General features: G+C 43.3%; 1 protein-coding gene across 1 annotated transcript in view; it reads right to left on the reverse strand.

Annotated features, from left to right (window-relative positions):
• The window catches only part of LOC148034619 (uncharacterized), a 143,646-nt gene that overhangs the window by 2,123 nt on the left and 118,375 nt on the right, over positions 1–23,148 (reverse strand). Inside the window, exons 10-16 of the mRNA XM_087680692.1 lie at positions 6,181–6,347; positions 3,484–3,559; positions 3,294–3,361; positions 1,170–1,302; positions 764–896; positions 430–578; positions 143–344 (exon numbers count right to left, since the gene is read on the reverse strand). Coding sequence (XP_087536818.1) covers positions 143–344; positions 430–578; positions 764–896; positions 1,170–1,302; positions 3,294–3,361; positions 3,484–3,559; positions 6,181–6,347 — 928 coding nt within the window. The remainder of the gene's footprint in view (positions 1–142; positions 345–429; positions 579–763; positions 897–1,169; positions 1,303–3,293; positions 3,362–3,483; positions 3,560–6,180; positions 6,348–23,148) is intronic.

Here is a 23,148-nt window from a genome sequence, read left to right on the forward strand (position 1 = left end):
CTTGGCACCTCAATACCAGCACTTGTAGTTTTAGTTCGAACTTTAAACCTTGTACTGCTCGATAAATAATGCTCAGGTTCTGAAAGCTCATTTTATAAGCAAAGAAAATAAAAACACCACCAGAAAGCACATGGAGATCTACCTTGTTTGCCAAGTTCTGAAAATCGCTGTTCAACAATCCCATCTGTTTCATTCTCAGCCACAAATGGGTCAAACAAAACATATTGCCGCCGCTGATTCAGATAGATCAGATGTCCATCATCAGATGTTGTTTCTTGGTCTTCATCTTTTCTTTCACATGCTGTGTCATTAGACGACAAGCAAAAGCTGATACTGCCTTCTACCTGGGAGCAGAAAACCAGCTGAGAACTGTGTAACTCTGAGAGATTAGCTTTGTAGAAGGTCTGTAAAAATATAAAACATCCATACATCCTGCACATTCCAAACTGCACGAGGCAAAGGGCTCTCCACACTGAAGACTGCAATAACTCCCTGCCTTGTTTTCCTTTCAGCAGCACTCTGCCTGTGTGAAGGTAATAACACTGCAAAATGTCCAGTTCTCAAGTCTACAGACAAGCCTGCAAGAAAATTATTGTACATAAGTTATGTGCCCATCTTCCATCACCGACTCTGTTGTTCAGTATATATATATTAGAACAGATTACTGCAACAAACAATCATCTCATAACTTCAAGCATGCCTCCTACTTGCACAGCCATTATTTAATCAGTGTTCATATCAAAGCAGACTTCATAACTGATACCTTCTACTTCCATGTCATATGACCAGCATATAGAGAGACTTTCCAGGCTCCATACTGTAAGTTCCGGTCTCTCACCAATGGATGCACATACAAGATGACTTGTTGTTGGGACAAATGAAAGGAATGTTACCGGCTGTGAAGAGGCCACCACTGCGTCAGAGAGCATTTAAGGTGGTTCACCAGAAATGAATCATGGTAAAAAAGATGTAACCCAAGATATAATATTAAAACAAAACTTCATCTCCAAGGGCCATCAAGCACTGTAGAGGTGTACTGTGGAAGTTACTATACCCTGGTTAGAGCACTTTGCTATCATGGAAAGCCAATTTTCTTGTTCAACCAGTCAAAGGATCAGTTTTTGGGAAAAAATTTTGACATTTTGAATATGTTTACAGGCATGGCTTACATGAGGATGAATGCTGGCTAGAACATGAACCAAGCCATTTGACACCGGATTCCAGAGTGTGATGAGTTCTCCTGCAGCAACCGCTAACAAAGTACCATCCACTGAAAAGGAAGCACAGTGCATAGGCTTCTGCCTGCAGCAAACTTGAGATCAATACTTCATGACAAGTCACTTGAACTTCAAAGAAAAACACCCAACTGACCACTTAATTTGACTGAGTACTTTCCTTTGACTCGGCTCCTTTCATGAGGTCAACTCAGTTACCCAACTATTTGGAAAACTAGGTATGTACCGGTATGTAATGATATCTAATGAAAATCACTGCTATGCATTTTTAACCACAAGAGTTCTCTATGCTGATTCAAATTGAATTAGAGGTGCCTTTAAAGTTCAAGTAATTTCAAGTGGTTCATCTGGCTCCAACCATGAAAGACCAGACTGCCTTCAGCAAACTTGACATCAATACTTCATGACAAGTCACTTGACCGTCAAAGAAAAACACCCAACTGACCACTTAATTTGACTGAGTACTTTCCTTTGACTTGGCTCCTTTCATGAGGTCAACTCAGTTACCCAACTATTTGGAAAACTAGGTATGTACCAGTATGTAATGATATCTAATGAAAATCACTGCTACACATTTTTAACCACAAGAGTTCTCTATACTGATTCAAATTGAATTAGAGATGCCTTTAAAATTTAAGTAATTTCATGTGGTTCATCTGGCTCCAACCATGAAAGACCAGTCTTGGCAATGTAGGCTAAACCTTGTAATGAAGAAGCGTCGAATTGTCCTTGTTTTTATTACAGTAGTCTTGTCCCTCTCCAAAAGAAAGATTCCTCTATAAACTTAAAGAAGAGTCACTCTTACCCTGCTATGGGTATACAAAACAAAGTAAAAGACTGCTCTCTTGCTCCAAGTTATCCTTTTTCCATCAGTGCAGGAGAAGAGCTAAGAAAGCTTTTGTCAAATCTCTGATGCTAGGGAAAATGCAGTGTCTGTCTCTGATAGATGAGCTCATCGTCAACACAAATAAAAGATGTCTCCATGCTAACCAAGTGCCCATGGCCACACCTCTGGAGGGACCATCGGGTAAACAACCATGGTCACCTTGCCATGCTTGAAGTACTCCACATAATACTTTGCAGCAACAAGGTTATAAGCCAAGTATTGGCAAAAGGGGTGCCCACTGAACTGTGGAAGAAAAGGAGCTCTCCAAACCAGTCTCCACATCCGACTAGTTTATGTAACACACATTTTCTCTTACGAGTTCTCTATTGCATTGCGCAATACTAGTATTGTGTTTGGATCTACAAGATGCCTCTTACCATGATAGTCCTAAAGTGCCTAGAACATTCTCGGAACTCCTATAGATCTAGTGCCTGCTTTCAAATCTGCTCATTTTCTGCTGTAACAGTAAAGGTTTTGTACACCTTTGTGTAATAAGACAACTAGCAAGATCTCATCTTAAGTGAATATTATAACCTTGCTCATGTCATCAGTGGATGGAACCTCTCTGAATATCATCTTCTCCGAATATCACCACCTCTCTGAATATGATCTTCTCCGAATATCACCACCTCACACACATGAGCAATAGAAGGGGACCTCTCTGACGATGATCTCAACCGGCCTAGTTTCTCTAGAGGAGAAGGGCTGCAATTGGCAGGACGACAAATAGTCTAATTTTGAAAGTGTTGTGAACCTATTTTTATCCTCCTCCTCAAGAGGCTTACCAATAAATCATTAAGCGTCCAGAAAATCAACTGATGTGTCAATGGAAAAGAAAAAGCTAGGTGATTCCTTTCTGACCTTGATGTATACAAATAAATGCAGACAGACCAACACACACACACACACACAGAGATGAGTAGCAATGACAGCCCTTAGTGCCAAGCATGTAAGAAAAACAAAGAGAAAAACGATTGCCACCTCAGAATGCATAAGACATTTTAGCATTTCAGAACATGTTGTTTGTGACATACACGGCTCTGCATCAAACATACATGTTACTGATGGACTTCAAGACATACATCACAAAATGAATAGCAGAAACAGAAATGCACCCTGGACCTCAAACAAGCACGCCACAAACTTCTCAGAATCATTCTTTGAGTACTCACTGATAAGATCCAACAGATCTACATCTCCAGCTTGTTGTGCCTTTGTCAACTTCATCCTGTACCCATACCTGCATGTTGGAGAATTCAAGGCCAGAATACACTGCAAGTCACAGCCAGATACAGCAACTGGAAGCGCAAGGAACATTGATGACACTCAAACTAAACAGATTTTCAACAAAAAAAGTTATACCTTAAATTCTCCAATATGACAGCAGCTCACAACCATGTTTGAGGAAGGATGATAAGCCAAAGATGAGACTTCTCCACTGTTTGAAGACCCAAACCAAATACACTAAATTTATTCAAGCTCTTTGTATTTCCAAAGTCTAAAAGAAGTGAGATTGTGAATCTCTTACTAAACTTTATGCATTAGTCGTAGCACACAAATTAGCTTGTTTGCACATAGAATGACAAGACGAAATGTATGGTTAAGTATTTAGTATTAAAGAATTCAGACTGCATTGAACTAGAAATGACAAATTTTCATTAAACCTTCATAAGACCCTCTCATCCACTAGATTGATAAGCAAAGTTACACATAAGCAACTATATGCTACAGCCTGCCATTGTCTGGAACAGATGAATTGACAGCATTTTTATTGCCTCAATTCAGTGCTCTTCTCTTGGTGAGTCCAAGTAACACACACAATGGATTTGCAGAGGAAAAATAAGCACAATCATGTCTGCAGAACAGCAATCTGAAGCATCTCAGATGTCATATTTGAAATATTGTTCAATGAAAATACCAACGTTTTGGGTAAAACAGTAGCCAAATCCATCTACACTTTTCTTTCAAAGGGGAAATGCAACGTATGGCGCTCCCTCAATGATACTTATTTTGGAAGGAAGTTGTACAGCTACAGAGCTGGAGGAATTCTCATCTTTTGGCATTTGGAGAGATTTAAGGTGACAAACACTCTACTTGGAGAGATTTACATGATAACCTTTCTTGAATCTCCACTTGGAAGAAAACACCAGATAAACATATTTATTCAAGGTTTTTCAACTAATGACCCTGAATCTGCACTGTTCAAATTCTGTGTCAGTAATCCTCAATTGTGAAAAATGCTCATAGTAAGATCCTCTACCAAGTTAACACTCAATTATCAGTATGGTGAGCTTGTGGGCCATGCTTCAACAAACTCTTTGCTTAGGGGGTACCTGGAAACAACACAGCTTAGAACTGGCCTTGAAAATAGGCACTCAATTTGGGCTAAGCATACAAGCTTGCTTGTGATTGAGGCAGCAACCAATACATCTTGATATAATCCTCATAGCTATAAACAAGGAAAAGAAAGAAAAAGCTATCCGAGATCTAGCATCCTCAGTCATGGCGAGAACAGGTAGAGCACTTCTTGAGAGGAGCAGCATCATCGTTTATTCTGATGCCAGCACTATGCCATTATCACTTCATGCTCCAAGTGCACAAAGCAGTTTTGCTAGCATGAGAAGGTTTGAGTTCCTGCAAGATGCAAAGCCTAATTGCAGGAAGGTGAGGACTACTGGTCAGTCCTAACTGAAGCCACAAGCTACCTTCATGCTCTACCCTACTAAAAGCTATCCGACATCTAGCATCTAAAAGGCAAGGTATCCTCAGTCATGGCGAGAACAGGTAGAGCACTTCTTAAGAGGAGCAGCATCATCTTTTATTCTCATGCCAGCACTATGCCATTATCACTTCATGCTCTAACTGCACAAAGCAGTTTTGCTAGCATGAGAAGGTTTGAGTCGCTGCAAGATGCAAGGCCTAATTGCAGGAAGGTGAGGACTACTGGTCAGTCCTAACTGAAGCCACAAGCTACCTTCTGCTCACCCATCTGAAACCCAAAAGACTCAAGAATCAACCCACACAACAACCAAAACACACGCCCCCTGCCCCCCAGCTGGGGCCAGGCCCCAAAATACCAAGAGGGAGGGAAAAAAAAAAAAAAACAGAAAAACATCAGTGATTGAAATTGTAAGAGGGAGAAAAAAAAGACAAAAACAGAAAAACGTCAGTGATTGAAATTTGAATGCAGATCCTGAGAAAACCAGGAGACTTGCTGCTGTGCAAAACAGCACTAGGGCTAGCCGCAGCTTCTCACATCACAATCTCATCCTCCACACATACAGATATGTTATCTTCATACACAGAATTCCAGAAGCTCCCTTTCACTCTTGATTGGCAACCTCAGGCCACAGCACAGGAGGCAGGATACCTCTGCTGCACAATAGAGTTGCAATTCATGGCCCCTAGGCAAGATGCAACAACCTGATCTATGAAAGAGATGGCTTGGTAAGGGATTCATTGAAGGAGAATAAGGCAGTGATAACATAGAAGAGAACTATTACAAAGGTGAGTGTGCTAAATGATTCAAAAAGCCTTGCTCAGAATAAGGTCGAGATAGAAAAAAAGAAATAAACAATACAAAAGGAATTTGCTCTTCTTGTGTTGAAAGGCTTGTCCCCTCTTGTTATCCTGAATACTTAAAAGCCTCTAGATCTGTCCGCATCTTCCAAGATGCCTTCTCTATTCTTGTTATAGTGAACAATTAACAGCCTCAAAATGCATCCACATCTGCTCATATGCCACATTCTTATAGAGATCTGGCATATGTGCTGTATGTAAACAATCTATAAATTTTATGGAAAGTAAAGAACCGCTCCTTATGTTCTAAAAGGCATCTCTATTCTTGTTGTAGTGGATAATTAATAACCTCAAAATGCATCCATGTCTGCTCACATGTCACATGGTTGCATAGATTAGGCGTGTCTGTTGTATTTTTATTCAAAACCCACATCAGAACATGCAAGAAGGCAATCACAGTTAAAGAATCTGCAGGACATTGACCAGTACAAATACTGCAAATACTTAGAAACATGAACAAAAATGAAGATTGCAACCTACCAATGAGGTTCCTCAATTTGTGTATTCAGAGTAAAATCAATTCTGGAGGAGTTCCTTCTCCAAAACTTCAGGCAAGAACCTCCTCCAATTCCATCTTCTGGAAAACGGCACTCAGCTGTTGCCATAACAGAGCCATCGGTAGAGAAAGCCACATGGCTGACAAAAACCTGTAAAAAAACTTCCAAAATACTATCATCCACACACAGTATTCCACAAACATCACATACAAATGACATCAAGAACAGCTCCCATAGTAGCAGATTAGCTTGTCTTCTTCTAATCTGAGAAGTTTAAGAGAAATTTGTCACATTGCATAAAAAGTTTTCATCCACATCGATAAGAAAATTAACTTCACCAACACCCTCAAAAACATAGAGAAAAAATTTGCTCCATCTTTAGTCACATTCAAAAATGTTCCAATTATTACCCAGATTCTTGGTAGAGGGACCTAAGTGACAAATCCAGAGGCCCTCTTTGCACATACAACATTATATTGCCATAATCTACCCTGTACTGTGGAAATTTCGGTTCATCTCCACCACCCTTGCAATATTATCTTGAACAGAAATGGAGAAGCCTACATCTTCCACATCATTTCAGTAAACTCTTGTATTGGGAATTCTCTCTCTCAAGCCACATCTCACTTCACTCTCTGTATGCAGCTCGGCCTATTGCATTTCCTCTCCATTTTGTAGAGATTGGATGCATCAGGATCCAATTCACCCAAGGATTTCAAACACAGTGCAGCTGGATACCTGCTCAGCAATCACACTGCTGTTGCTGCAAACAGCAGCAGAACTTTACTGAGAGTTCCAGCCCATCATTAAGCACTAGCTCATTGATCGAAGCTATAAGCTTAAGTGCAATGCAACAAGAGGGCGTTCCAAGATGAAACCCAATTCTTCCACTCGCTCTAGCTGGGGCACCCCCTGTTGGCAGTATTCATCATGCATACTTGCGACGCATTGTACAGCTGCATAAGACAGCAAAAACGCACAGAACAATGATTGTTTAAGGCAGAGGATAAGGTAAATTGTACCAACTACCCCAAACGAGCTTACATGTTGAAATATATACATACAACTTTTACTCATTGTTGGCCATTTCATGGGCTGCTACCCATTGATACCTTAGTTCCTTGGTACCAGCTTCCTAGAGACTTATAACTGTCACAAACTTCAGCCATTTTATAATCTCAATAGTAGTATCTTAAGCTTTAGCACCGTCAAAAGTTCTCCTACAGCTGCTCTCCCACTTAAACCACTTCAGGAGTGCCTCCTGCCAACCTTACCTGCAATAGCTGCACCATCAACACTTTACTCAGACTATCTAGGTCAATGATCCCCAAATTGCCCCTAGATCTGGGGTGAATAATAACATCTGAGACTACTTCAGCCCTTGTCGGGCTTCTATATCCACCTGGCCAAATGGAATTCCTAATAAGGTGCTTCACCTCGCCAATGCATGACCTAGAAGAAGTATTATACCCCATGGTGACAAGTAAAACCCAATTAGTCTACAACCTCCTTGCTAGAGGGGTCACATTCACTACATCCCCTAGGAGATTCATCATGGCACATGCAGCCAGAGATCGACTCGCACAAGGCGATGCAACATTGGCCATGATGGAGAGACAGTGCTGCCAAACAAACTTCAAGGAGCCTCGGACACGGTGGTGGCTATTTGCATAGTTGCCAAGGCTTTCTGAAACGGGAGGTATGAAACAGGTTTCATACAGGTTTTCCTAAAACATTTTCATTCAAGATGAAAGAAAACTAGCATGAGACTTTATAAGTTTAGAGTATGACTCGTATGATGTAATTTATCATAATTCATAAGCCTATACAATACAAATGGAGATAGCATAGCATGAACATATACATGCATCGTGATCCATTATCCATGACAATACTAGCTTTAATTATAGAAGCCGCCATCAACATATACATGCACCATAAACAACAACGCATTCTTGCAAACAATGTCAATGTCCATGTGAGTATGTCAAATGAATCCGTGACAAATGTTGATTATAAAATTTCAAACATATTTTTAGGGTAGGGATTTTTTGAAATTTTTAATGGTTTCTGAAATCCTCAAGTATGAAACGAGTTTCCTTAACCTTATGAAACGAGTTTCTTAGCAACTATGGCTATTTGACACATTGGTCGCATTAGCCACAATGCATGGTGCACCTGTTTGGACCCCGGCTTGGCTACATACCTATGGACACAAATTGAGAGACCACAAATCATCATGCTCTCATGGATGATCTACAACAAATCATTTGCTGCACCCCCCATGATGATGGAGGGCCTTTTTCAGACCATCATCTTCACACACAAAGTACGTGGCATGCATCCAAATTTCCTAGGAGAGCCTTCGAGGGCTCTAGGCAGCTAGCTGAGGTAGAACATGAGACTTCATGGTATGCACATTGCACGGGTCAAATTGTGGCTCACAAGATCCAGGAGTCGCATGGACCACCTCCCCCCCTTTCTGTATGACACTAACTCCCCCTTCGTACACCTCTCCCACACTAAGAGAGACTTGGTCATGTGGCAAGACCTTTACCAATTGTATACATATAACATACATGGATTTCACCCCAGCAACCCCTTCCCTCGAAGATGGTGTATTACAAAGACCACTTCATGAAGACTACATCAAATGGCTTCATTGAGAGACCTGGATACGTAGATGTATACATGCCACATGAGACGTAGGTAGCCATTGGCCAGCTCAAGGTATCCTCTTATCAGCTTGCGATCGAGATTAGGAGGGCAGCCCATATTCCCGAAGCTGAGTGGATTTGTAGATTCTGCCAAGAGGAGGTGGAGAGTGAGGGGCACATCTGTAGATTCAAAGCTTGTAGTACAAGTTCAGGCTAGATACCCCATGCTATTTGGAGGAGACACCTCCCTCAGACTAGTCATGGAGTCCCCAAACCAACGCTGCTTGGGCTAGTTCCTAGTCGAGATTTAGAGGCTCCACACATCATTACTACAAGCTACACTATACAAAGAGAAGAACGTCAATCACAACTCACCAATTTCTTCCAAATAGTGACCACACACATGGCACCTACACAGAGAGAGGTGACAAATTGGAGAGTTGAGGAGATCAGAGCAACACACCAACCATGGATATCAAGATACCACTTTCAATGGTGGAGATCGCCAAAATACTACATGATGCACACACCAACATCCCATTACAGAATCTTACCTAGCAGTTCAGTAACATCCGGCACACAATAGCAAGCATAGCCTTTCCACACTTACAATCCACACAGAGAGTATGTTTTGGGTCGATACCTCGAAACAATTGGTATGATGATGAATGCCGTGAGGCCAAAGCTCGCCTATAGAGAGAGGTAGCCTTAGGATCCACCACCCACAAACAAGCACAGTTAGTCATTTGACCCCTCATACGGCAAAAGAAGAGAGCATTGTTGGCATAGTTGGAGCGAGATCTATACCAGCTATTCTTGAGTCAAGACCACAAAGAGGCCTTGTAGCTTTTAAGAGAACATTACCCGACCACACCCATCACACCCTCTAATTCATGGGAGCACTACATGGTGATAGGTAAACCTCCTCTCCCAAATCCACAAAGTCTTGCCCCGCAACTTCTACTTTTCTGTACAAAAGATGACAAACTCAACGAAGGCAAAGCACACGACCATGATGGATTAGTGTTGAGTACTTGATCCATGTTAAAGACTTGGCAATAGGACCACTAGCTTACATGTTTAACAGAACAATGTGTGAAGGCTCCCTAGAGAGCTAAAGCACTAACACTATTGTGCCTATCCTCAAGTCAAATAAACCTACCTTACTGAATAATTATTGGTATATTACACTTGGCAATATATTGGCCAAGCTATAAACCTATATGCCTCTATTCTTGAGCACAAGCTAAGTAGGTGGACAGAAATGTGGAGCCCTAGAGCATAGGACATGCAAGCTTTAGTGTAGGCTTCTCTACACTGGATCACATCCTCACACTCAAAGTGGTTATTGAGGAGGGCAAAGCTCAGGGCTAAAGGATCTACTACTACTTTGTGCATTTCCGCAAAGTTTTTGATACAGTACCAAGAGACACGTTGTTGCATACACTACATGCCATGGGAGTACATAAGGAGCTTATTTGGAGATTCTTTCACTATATGAGAGAGTTATTGGCAAAGTACAGATACCTAAAGGCCTTTCAATATGTGTCCCCTCCACCATAGGGGTGAATCACGGGTATTCCCTTTCTACAACACTATTTGGCATCTACATTGATGGACTCTCTAATTACATCTCCACTAGCTAGTGCTCGGATATCTCTTACTATATGAAAATGACGTTGAATTGATAGCTAATTCTCCACATGGGTTACAAAGTCACTTGGATGCACCACATTCCCATACGCAAGACAATGGACTGTTAGTAAACCTTGGTAAAACTAGGTCATGGCGTTTAATACCACACAGTCAAATCATCATCTAAGTTCACCTATTGGCAAGAGGAGATGGAATATGTGGACTTTTATGCATGCTTGGGAGTTTTATTCACATGCCCCACCTTCTCTATGAGAGAGGTAGCAGACACAAAATTCACTAGGGGATACATAGCACTAGGAGGCTTGGAGAGAATATGCTCATAGGTACAATTCCAAGAACCCCGCACTAAGTTGTGACTCTTTGATATGTTGGTCACATTCACATTACTATATGGAGTACACATATAGGGACCTAGCCTCAATCATTGCAACTGATCAAGTCACACCCATGATGGATGGAGATTAAAGGAGAGACCCCTTGTATCCATGATCTCCATGGATGATCAAATGTAAGGTCTCAATTCCCTACGAGATCATTAGAGCTGAGTAAGCAGCTATACCGATTGTGGTAGAGGCCCTCACTTGATCCATCACCTACATACATGGCTTATGGCATCTAACCCAACAAAGATATGCTTGACTAGCTCTTGAGTCCTCCCGTCAACTTGGTGGAGAGGTTGATGTTTCATATTGGTATGCACAAATGTCAGCCTAGTTTGAGTTGCATGGGTTCAAGATGGACAAACTAACCCCCCCCCCCCCCCCCCCCTTTTCAATATAAGTAGATCAGAGATTGGCAAGATCATCAAGGTAGACATCACCCAGCTAGACACCAAGAGGACATGGCTTGCACCACTATAGGAGTTAGGGACAAAGATAGCTTTCTATAGAAAGCATCTTCTCCACACTACATATGATGGCTTTATCCACCCGAAATATATGGACATCCACCTCTCTTAGATGTGCTATCTACCAGTAGCACACATACTCACTGTGAGAGTGGAGGTAGGATTGAAGCTCAGTACAGAAAACAGTAGACAGTAGAGAGTGAAGCACGACAACCAATGCAATAGACTGCAAAGAGTGTTAACTAAAAGTATAAGGTACAACCCTTAAACCTTGGAGTTGTAGAGGGGTGTTCACACCCGAACACGGTAAGTGCCCGTGAGTGTGTGTCATAAGCACATATACAATAATACCATAGGTCTGGGGAAAAAAACCTCTCCTACCGAGAGTAAAAAGTGCCCCAGTGCCGAGAGTAAAAAATGCCCCAGTGTCCTACTGATCACCGACACTCCGATGTGAGCGTAGGCGTAAGTGAGGCGTGAGTGAAATACCCAACAAACCCCCCTGGAGTGAAGAGTGATCAAGAGTACAAGGATCATCCACCACCAAAGGAGATCAAATTTAAAGCATGGCGAAATGCTTCAAATTTGTCATGAGGAAGAGCTTTGGTAAAGATGTCTGCCACATTACTGGTGGTAGGACAATAGACAAGGCTGATATCACCTGCATGTAGCTTCTCTCTGACAAAGTGATAATGTATTTCAATGTGTTTCGTGCGTGCATGAAACACTGGGTTCCGTGCCACTGCAATGGCACTCTGACTGTCAGTGAACAAAGGAGTATGCTCCGTAACAGATACATCCAGATCAGCAAGCAAGCGTCTAATCCATACACATTCAGCTGTGGTAGTGAAAGCTGCCTTGTATTCAGCTTCACATGACGATGTGGCAACAGTGGACTGTTTCTTGCTAAGCCAAGATATGCAAGACGAGCCAAGAAAGAAACAATTGCCACTAGTAGAGTGACGTGAATCATAATCACCAGCCCAATCAGAATCACTGTAAGCATGTAACTGCAGTGGTCCCCCCTTGGCATAAAGCAATCCAAGAGATCTAGTGCCCTGGATGTAACAGAAGACACACTTAACAGCTTGCCAATGTGACATGTGTGGCTGATGCATATATCTGCTCAGGGCTGAAACTGCAAACTGTATGTCTCGCCTAGTGTTGCATAAGTAAATAAGACATCCAACTGCTGGAGCATATGTGTGTATATCAAACAAATCACTGTCATCATGTAATGACAGTTTAAGTCCAGGTTCCATTGGTGTACAAACTGGCTTGCAATCCTGTAAGCCAAACTTCTCAAGAAGTTTACCAATGTATCTTGACTATGATAACCCAATACCTCTAGCATCATGTATGGACTGAATGCCCAAGTAATAATGCAAAGACCCCAAGTCTGACATGTCAAAAGTTTGCTGCAAATTTTGTTTAAATGCTGAAATCTGATCAGCATGTGTCCCTGTAAGCAAGAGATCATCAACATAAAGACAAATGATCAGCATGGATCCCCCCTCTTTACATACGTTAAGGGTAGACTCAGATGAGCTGTTTATGAACCCTTGGCTAAGCAAGAAAGCATCTATCTTTGCATACCAAGCTCTAAGAGCTTGTTTCAAACCATACAAAGCTTTTTTCAGCTTGCATACCAAGTGTTCCAAGCCCTCAACTGCAAAACCAATGAGCTGTTGTACATATACTTCCTCATGAAGTTCCCCATGTAAAAATGCAGTTTTAATATCCAACTGATGTACAATCCATCCATAATGAGCACCCAAAGCAACCATAGACCTTATGGTCGTCATACGAGAGGTAGGAGCAAATGTCTCCTTATAGTCAATGCCTTTTTTCTGTGCATAGCCTTTAGCTACAAGCCTTGCCTTGTATTTGTCAATGGATCCATCTGCATTCCGTTTCAGCTTGTAGACCCATTTTGTTCCAATGGCTTTCTTCCCAAATCGCAAAGACACCAAATCCCATGTTTGATTCTTAGTGATAGAATCCAATTCAGCTTTCATTGCTGCCATCCAATGCACACTCTGTTGTGCATCCTCAAAACATTCAGGCTCCTCGTCATCGAAGGTGCTTGCTGCCATAACGAACTCCATGGTATCTGTAGTATCATGCATACGAGCTTGCCTTCTGGTACGACCAGCCATGGGTGCATCCAAATGACTATCTTTCATAGTCTGTAAATACCATCTAGGATTTTGTCTTGCCTCCTGACTGTGCATAAGCTCTTGCTGAATTTCAGTTTCAGCACTTTGCTGAATATTTAGCTCAGCCAATGGCTGATTTTCTGCATTTTCCAAAGGAGTAGCTGGCTGAACATTGAGTTCACTTGCTGAAACTCCAGCTGAATCACCAAATGTAATTGGCAGCAGCCCTTCAAATACATCACGGGCAGCCTGATATGTATCTAAACCAGCCAGGGACAATTCTGATTTTTCATCAAATAATACATCCCTACTGACAAACACCTTTTTAGAAACAGGATCATAGAGTCTGCAGCCTTTGCTCTCACTGCTATATCCCATAAAAATGCATTTGACAGCCTTGTTATCCAACTTTTTCCTCAGTACCTTTGGAATATGTGCATATGCAAGGTACCCAAAGGTACGAAAGTGTCCAACAGAAGGTTTCCGGCTGTTCCAAGCCTCAAAAGGTGTAATTTTCTTCAATGCTTTGGTAGGGCATCTGTTCAAAACATGGCAAGCACACATGACGGCTTCCATCCAAAAACTGTGAGACAAGCTCTTTGCCTTCAGCATACATCTAGCCATCTCCATGAGTGACCGATTCTTTCTCTCTGCAACCCCATTCTGCTATGGAGTATAAGCAGTAGTGTACTGATGGTCAATGCCCTTCTGCTTCAAAAAAGAATTCAGCATAGAGGACATGTATTCCCCCCCTCGGTCCGAACGGAGAGTCTTAATTTTACAACCAGACTGGTTTTCAACTAAGTGCAATAAAAGCCAAGAATGCATCATACACTTCTGACTTTTTGACCAAAGAGTAGACCCAACAAAATCGAGTAAAGTCATCAATAAAAGTCACAAAATAGTAACATCCTCCCAATGGCTTCATCTGCATAGGCCCACATACATCTGAATGCACTAACTGCAACCTGGCTGTTGCTCTAAAAGCAACATCACGAGGAAACGAAAAGCGATGCATTTTTCCCAAAATACATCCTTCGCACAAGTGCTCAGGAGGTCTCTCCAATAGAGGTAATCCATCTAGCATCTGCATATGCTGTAAGAGCATCAAGCTGCCAAAGTTCACATGCCCCATCCTAGCATGCCATAACTCTGCCTGTAGCATAGCAGGAGTAAGAGTGGATGCCAAGTACGCTAACTGATCAACTGAAAGAGCATCCAACTCGTATAACCCATGACATAAAGTGCCTGTCAAGACCAAAGTCATGTGTTCTTTGTCTCTCACCATGCATCGGCCATCATCAAATGTGACCTGCAATCCACAACGTGCCAAAGAAGAGATAGAGAGCAAATTCTTCTTTATGCCTGGCACAAATAAAGCATCCTATAGGCGGAGAATAGAGCCATCAACGGCTATGAGCACAATCTCCACAATACCTCTAACAAGGAATGATGCATTGTTGGCACACTGTACAAACTTGCCAACTAGAGCTGCATCAACAGATGCGAGTAAATCTCTGCGAGATGTAATATGCCTAGAAGCACCACTGTCAAAAAACCAAGTACTTGCATCCTCAGTAGAGCTGCATGCTCGATCTGCCCAAGAAGTGTCATAACTACATGTGTCTGCAACAAAGGACGCGGACTCAGTAGCAGTGGAAGGAGCATCAGAAACAGACATTCCTGATTCCTTTTTCTTCTCTTTGGCAATGCACTTTCTGCACTCAGTAATGTAGAGGCATGGCTTTTTGCAGTAATGGCATTTACCCTTTTTGGCTTGCGTGTCCCCTTGTTTTTTGTTTGCCTGGGATGTGCCTGAAGTTTCAGAACTCTGCGGAGCATTCTTCACTTGGCTGCCTTTGCCCTTCTGTCTAGCCATAAAAGCCTGCTCAAAGGCTATAGCATCCACACCACTATTCCTCCGTGTTTGCTCCTCCTTTAGAAACAAACTGACTAACTGAAGAAAAGTGATTGGCTGCGCGGCAATCCTCATTGTGAGGTTTAAGGCCGTATGAAAAGCCAAGTAAGAAGGAGGTAATGAGTTCAAAGTGGTGGATATCATCTGTGCATCCGAATAGTACTCATCAACATTCATGAGTTGCTCTCGCAAGTCCTGAATTTTGTTCAAGTGATCTTGAATAGAATCACCTTCATCCATTTTCAATGTCTCTAGCTCTTTCTTTAGGAAAGAGATGCGAGTCTCATTGTTGCCTGCAAACTTCTACTCCAAAGTTAGCCAAGCTTCTCGTGAAGAAGCCGCTGAACAAATGTGGGGGATGATTGACCGTTGAACTGCCAACGCAATCAGCGACAAAGCCTGTGCATCCCGTGTATCCCATGCTTTTTGAGCTACTGCTCTTTGGGGAAGTGGCTGAAGTGGAGCAGGTTGAGGTGCCCGTGGTGCACATTCTCCTGGAGGAGGAGTAGCTGGAGCCACAACTCCAGGTCGAGCTTCTTCTCCACTGACATAATCCCAAAGATTTTTTGCCACAAGTACATTCTTCATTATGAAGGACCAAAGTGAATAGTTATTTCCATCCAATCTGTCCTCCTTGGATACATAGGTGAAAACATCTCCTCCCTGATTCGCCATGATTTTTCAATTACCGAAAATGCAAAAGAGCAATGTCGAAGCAGAACTTCACTGGAAATCTGAAAATTTCCAGAAATTGCAGGAAATAACTTTCTACAATTAGTGTACAGAGATACACTGTCAAAACTGTCTGTTATGCACGCAATCCAACGTGCAATCAGTGTTCAGCAACACTGTACCAGCAAAATCCCCAAAATTTCTTGCCTCAAATGTGTTCAAAATAGTCTTTCTGTGATTGTAGCTACAGTTCATATGCCAATGTCCTCAAAAAACATAAAAGCCCCAAAATGTCTGATAAATTTGGCCAAAATTTTGCATTCAATGTGTCCCAAACACGTTACTGAATGCTGTGCTTGCTGCATAGGAATCCCCTCTTCCAAAAATTTATCTGGAATGAAAGGATAAATAAAAAAATTTAAAAAAAATACATGACGTCTGACGGGTTGTCGTTGACGTGGCACACGACGGACAAGAGGCGTTTGACGTGGCGCAGCAGCACACGGTGCACAGGAGACGTCTAATGTGGCGCAACAGCACACGGCGCAAAGGAGGCGTCAAACGCGGCGCAACAGTACACGATGGACAGGAGGCGTCAAACGCGGCGCAGCAGTACACGGCGGACAGGAGGCGTCAAACGTGGCAGGAGCCGGAGTCTCTGACGATGCCTGAACAGAGGCGTCACAGACAGGTGGCGCAGCACAGGGGGCGTGCTCTGCTCCAAGCGGGCGAAAGCTGCAGGGGCGAGGAGCTCCCTGGCAGACTGGCGAGCTGCAGTCTGGTGGCGCAGGGCAGTGGCGCTGGGCAAGGAGCTGCTGGAGACTAGCACCACTGGAGCCACACCAAGTAGGGAAAGGGCAGGAAGTGGACTGAGCAAGAAGCTCTTGGAGGCTGAGTGGAGCTGGGCAGGACCTGAGCTGAGCAAAGCCAATGCTCTGATACCAAATGTGAGAGTGGAGATAGGATCGAAGCTCAGCATAGAAGACAGTAGACAGTAGAGAGTAAAGCACGACACCCAATGCAATAGATTGAAAAGAGTGTTAACTGAAAGTACAAGGTACAACCCTTAAACCTTAGGATTGTAGGGGTGTGTTCACACCCGAACACGGTAAGTGCCCGTAAGTGTGTATCATAAGCACATATAAAATAATACCATAAGTCTAGGGGAAAAAACCTCTCCTACTGAGAGTAAAAGGTGCCCCAGTGTCCTACTAATCACCAACACTCCGATGTGAGCGTAGGCGTAAGTGAGGCGTGAGTGAAATACCCAACACTCACATCAATTGGAGATTGAGACTAGCAAATATAGATCCATACCACTCGTGGAGCACATATGTCAAGTATGTCAAATCAGCCATAGATCGAGAAGCACCACAACTATTGCTACCTAGCTTACTATGAGATACAAGGCCACTTTCATTGCTTATTCAAAGACGAGCTTGGTCCACTATCGAATGTTATGGCCAATCCCACTCCCCTAGGCTCTGATATAGATGGCAACGTCACATGCATGTGCCTCCATGATATTCCCAATAGTGGTCTTTGTACATCATGGATTGTGGTAGATTTTGTGCACTAGGATTTTCTCACCATGGATTGTTTCAGCTAGGGTTTTTCATTTTATCGTAGGTTACAAGCCTTTCGTTGATTCTCTTTTTACACTTACTGTTCTTCAAAACAGTTCTATCATCACGGAAATGGTTGTAACTGTAGTCTCATAGGTCATTTTGACCTTTTGCACATGTTTATATATCATTTCATCTCTCTCTTTTTTTTTCATACAAGAGCTTAAATTAAATGAAAGCATTTACATCAGTCTTTCTGGCCAGCCATGAAAATCCTAGCAAATCACAAGTCAAGCCAATAAGCTTAACAAAACATAGAACACAAATATCATGTAGGCAGCACAACAGGAGTAGAGCGAACAATATTCAGCCAAGGAGCACCCACATCAAGGAGGACCAAGTCCACTGAAACCATGGAAGAGATCTGCCATAACAACATTCCTTGAATACGGGCCACATGACCACAAATATTTGAGGGTGAATCAAAAATAAAGCATTACGGGTGCACTAAATGTGCCAAAGAGCTGTCCATCTGAGAAAGTGGAGGAGATAGGGATGATTTGATTGCAAACTGGATAACAAAGGCATCTTGCCCATGACCCAACAACAGATGGGTGTTCGCTGCTAACTCACAAAGGTCCACACAAGGGAAACAACACTCCAAATCTATCTTGCAACAAGGCAAGAGATGAAGAGATGAATCAATATCTCATCAAAGGTATTGCAAAAGATACATCAACCACATGAGATCTTGTAGGCAAATAGGACATACCCAATGGGAAGACCTCTGATAAGCAGACTCAATATGAAATCTTTTCCCTAATAAGGAATCTTGGACCTCCACAATTCAAGAGATTTGTCCTGCCACTTCTCTCTACTATGCCAAGCACACCAAACTTTATTGGCTTTCTTAGTGACACATCTCTTATCATCTACCATCTTATGGTAGACCTGATTAGCTAATGAAGCTCCCACCCCCGCCCTCACTCGCCCTTGCCCTGTCACAGTCTGTCCCCCACCCATAACCACATAGAATGGGAAAAGGGAACAAGGAACAGAAACGTGAAACCCCATGATTTGCAATTCCATGTGGTTATATAGTCACATGGAATATACATGGGACGGGGAATAGGAATGGGGAACGAGGACAAGAAACCCAAAACTGGCCATTCCATGTTGTTATGCCCTCACCTCCCACTTTCGCCTAACCCTCTGCGTCACAAGCGACCTACCGCCCAACTCAAAGGTGTTTTGTTGCCACATGCTTGCCCAAACTTTTGCCCCACCTTATACACCGGTTGGGCCTTCCCTGCACACAGCCCAACTGCCTCCCCCACATGCTCAACATCATTGGTTCCAATCTAAACACCATGGCATTCCAATGACAACCCTAGAGAAAACAAACATCAATTGAGTCTCTGAGATACAATGGGGTCCCCCAAGAGAAGCCGGGTATCCCCAACATCCAACAGCTGCACAAGAGGGAAGAAGAGTGAGGAATACTCGACTATTTGGAGCAACATCGACAAGATGATGACCCCATGTGAAGAAGGGCCTAGAAGTGATTCACGATGTGTGCAAAATGCAAGATCAAGATGTGGCAAATATCAAAGAGGTGATGGCAGCAATGTGTGATGAAGCCATGCAACACATGAGATCGTCGAATATCGAAACCAGCTTCACCTCCTTAAGAGGGAGGAGGGGAAAATCATGGAAGCAATGCCCAACAATGTGTAGACTCAAATAGATGAGCTGAAGACACATGACAAAGGAGATTAATACATGGGTGACCACAGCGAAACAAGCACAAACGCAGGTGGCTGAAAACTGCAAATGCATCGAGATGGCAAAGAAAATGCTAACAAAGAAGAAAGAGCTCATGAAAGCCACACTTGAAGAGGAGAAGAGAAGGAAAATTAGAGCCTTGCATGTCCAGGTGGTCAGATAGAAAGAGGGAGACAGCCCTCTAGAAGATGCCAAGAGCATCTGTGGAAAAATGGGAGTGAAGGAAACCTTCAACCGTGGGAAGCCCATGGCATGTAGGGAAGGACCTAGAAAAGGGCCAACCCTATATCATCAAATTTGCTGATTTAGAGTCACGATGAGCCTTCATCTCCAAAAGAAAGGCTCTCAAAGGAGAGAGTGTATATATTGAGGATGATCTCACGCCCGCCCATGTAGCCTGCTGCCTACCACAGGGAGTGGATGCCACAAATTATGGAGGTCCGCAAAGGGGGGCAAATGGGTAGTATATAGAGATGAGCGAATCGTTATCATAGATAGGGGCCAATGGCAGGGCACGGCCTAGGAGACACATTTGAAGATCACAATGTGGAACTATAATGGAGCCATGAGGATGGATGCAAAGCTATTCTAGGAGACCTTCACTAACAAGGACATCATCCTATATACAAAGACACACCTGAGTTCGGGTATGCACTTGCAAAGGTGAGAGGCTATAGATGGGAAACGGCATACCACCCTAGAGCTCGATCACTAGGGGGGACCTAAGGGTCTAGAGAAGTAGTTGTGCTATATAGGGAGGAGCTACAGCATATAGTACAAGTCATGCAAAGAGATGATGATGCTCACTTCATGTGGATATGAGTACACACAAATCGCCCCCCTAATATATACATAACAATGTGCTACTTTGCTCCAACACATTCTCCATATTTACCCTTGTATGAGGATATTATGCATTATTGTAGCATTGGTTTGTTTGCAAGACATTTCAATGCACGCACAACACAAAGAAAGGTTCCCTTCTTCGAGAGTGAGGACCACGTGTACAGAGAGAGCACCAAAGGAGATGGTCACACATCAATGGACACACCTGCATGCACAAATTATAAAGACCACCTCCTAGCCTTGGGAGGCACACACGAATTAGCCATCCTTAACAGCTTGGACAGATGGCCTGGATCAAATGCTCTCACATGCTTTCCATATAAGCATGCATCCAGAGGTACAAGAGGAGCCCCCTTCGAAGGATCCATACAGAGACCAAGAGCAAGCACAATAGACTACCTCCTAGGGCCCTTATCCCTCATCCCTGACATATAGTCCTTCAAAGTGTCCCCTCATCCACTAGCAGTCGCAACCGACCACACCTACCTACAATTTACCATCAATTGCAAACGTGATATCATCCCTCCGGTGAGCAGCCAACCAAGATTCCCTAGATACCACTTCACTAGAATGACAGTGAGTCACTGCTCAGACCATCTTTATTGGAGCTTGCAAGAGATGGATCCCCACATACCCCTCAAGGATTTCATGGCACAACTTGCTGGAGCACTTCACACCTCAGCTATCATGTATTTTCCCCACACACACACACCCATACCACCCCCTCAACAAGAATGTTACAAACAATAGCTAGTATAATGAGGAGTACAAGAAAACCCACCTCCGTCTCCGACAAAGAGAAGCACGAGAGACATACACATGCAGCCAGCCACACTTGCCTAGTGCGGCACAAGAAGAGGGCATTTCTGCCTAGATTGGAGCACGAGTTTTACCAACTATTCTTGGGACAAAATAGCAAGGAGGCATGGAAGGCACTCCATGAGCCCTGAGCCCATACACCCATCACCTCCCTAGATACAGGACATGCATATGCTACCTCATTATACCATGTACATGGGCAACCCCCATTGCCCCAACCACTAGAGGACAAACCCACATCATCCACCTTCTTAAACACCGCGAGGGATCGTGATGCCAATGCCATTGATAGGCTCCAGAACGGTTGGGCCCAAGACCATGATGGAGTAGTATCAAAGTAAATATCACATGCCAAAGATATCCTAGCACCTCTTCTGGCCCACCTATTCAACCTTGTCTGAAGGCTTCCCTACTAGTTGGTTAGCTAATAGTACAATACCAATCTTGAAAGCTAGAGACCCCATGGTTCCTACAAACTATTGGACAGTCATGGTTGGCCATATGCTAGCCAAGCTTTATGGATCGATACTAGGGCATGAGCTATGCAAATGGGCAGAGAAGCACCAACATCGCGCATGTGGATAGGTAGGGTTTAGGAGGAGTTACTCCACTCTTGATCATATCCTCAAACTCCAAGCCATCATCAAGGAGAGCAAGGCACAAGGGAGGCGAGTATATTGCTGCTTTGTGGATTTCCATAAGGTTTTTTGACATAATACCACACGCTAGGCTCATGCAAAGATTGCAGGAGCTACAGGTACCAATGGAGGGGGATAGTAGCACTATATGCATTTGTTACAGGACGAGTACGAGCACTAGGACTAGGACTATCAAAGGAGATCACCATTGCCATTGGGTGAAACAAGAATGACCACTCTCATCTACTCTTTTCAGCCTTTATATTGATGAGATATCAAACTATATTAATGGACTTGGAGGGGAGGGGATTGTAACGTAACTTAGATGCACTACAGGCCTTCTGTCAAGACAAGGAACCCATAGTGAGCCATGGGAAACCAAGGTTATGGTGTTCAACACTTCCTCCTAGTGGATTCAGCGATCAGTATCCCAATTCACATGTGGAGAGGAGATAGTGGAGGTGGTCCAAAGTTATGTTGACATGGCAATTACTTTTTTAGGGCCAAGATCTACTTTGAGGAGAGTAGTAAAGGATAGATTGACATGAGGCTATGCGGCTCGAGGATTGATAGAGAGCCAATGCGCAAGTATACAAATCTAGGAATCTCAAACGAAGCTCTAGCTATTCGACACTTTGGTCACACCAACACTTCTGTACAGGACCCCCCATTTGGGGATCGAGCCTCTACCACACAAGGAGAGTCAAGCAGGATCAGCCACTACCCAAGGGGGAGGAGATATATGAGAGGTGGGAGTAGATGGAGAGACCCCCCAGTACTAATGATTTCACAAATGATTCAAAGTAAACCCTCAATACCACATGAGATCATCAAAGCAAAGATGGAAGCACCACCCATAGTGGCACATGGATCACCTCCCACCACTACAATATAGCTTCAATTGCCCTCACCTGGAACTCAGCCGAGAGGAGCTGAACCGCATCATCAAGATGGACATTATTCAAACACACACAACCATGGCATGGGTGACACCTACCAGAGATCTAGGGACAAAAATAGCTTTCTATCGGAAGGAGCTTGTACACATATAGCCAAATGGCTTTGTTGTCCACCCAATGTACATGGATGCACATCTATCTCATGTTGTACGATGCACCATTGGACAACCCCGTACCTCCTCACACCAGCCCTCCAGATTGAGATAGTAGGTAGATACCGCACAAACTCCCTCCCCCCAGAGGACAAGATTTGCCAACTTTGTCACCTCAAGCCAGAGACAAAGAAGCACTACTTATGTAGATACCCACTGTACTACAAGATCCAAGGGCACTTCCATTGCTTGTTCAGAGAGGGATTTGGGATTTGGGCCCTATCCAGGGTTATGGATTTCCCATATCAAAGATGACTTAAGCTCTTCTTACTAGAGCT

The sequence above is a fragment of the Lygodium microphyllum genome, chromosome 6 (genome assembly GCF_053477565.2).
Source record: "Lygodium microphyllum isolate KBCC chromosome 6, Lygodium_microphyllum_v1.1.10, whole genome shotgun sequence".
NCBI lineage: Eukaryota > Viridiplantae > Streptophyta > Polypodiopsida > Schizaeales > Lygodiaceae > Lygodium > Lygodium microphyllum.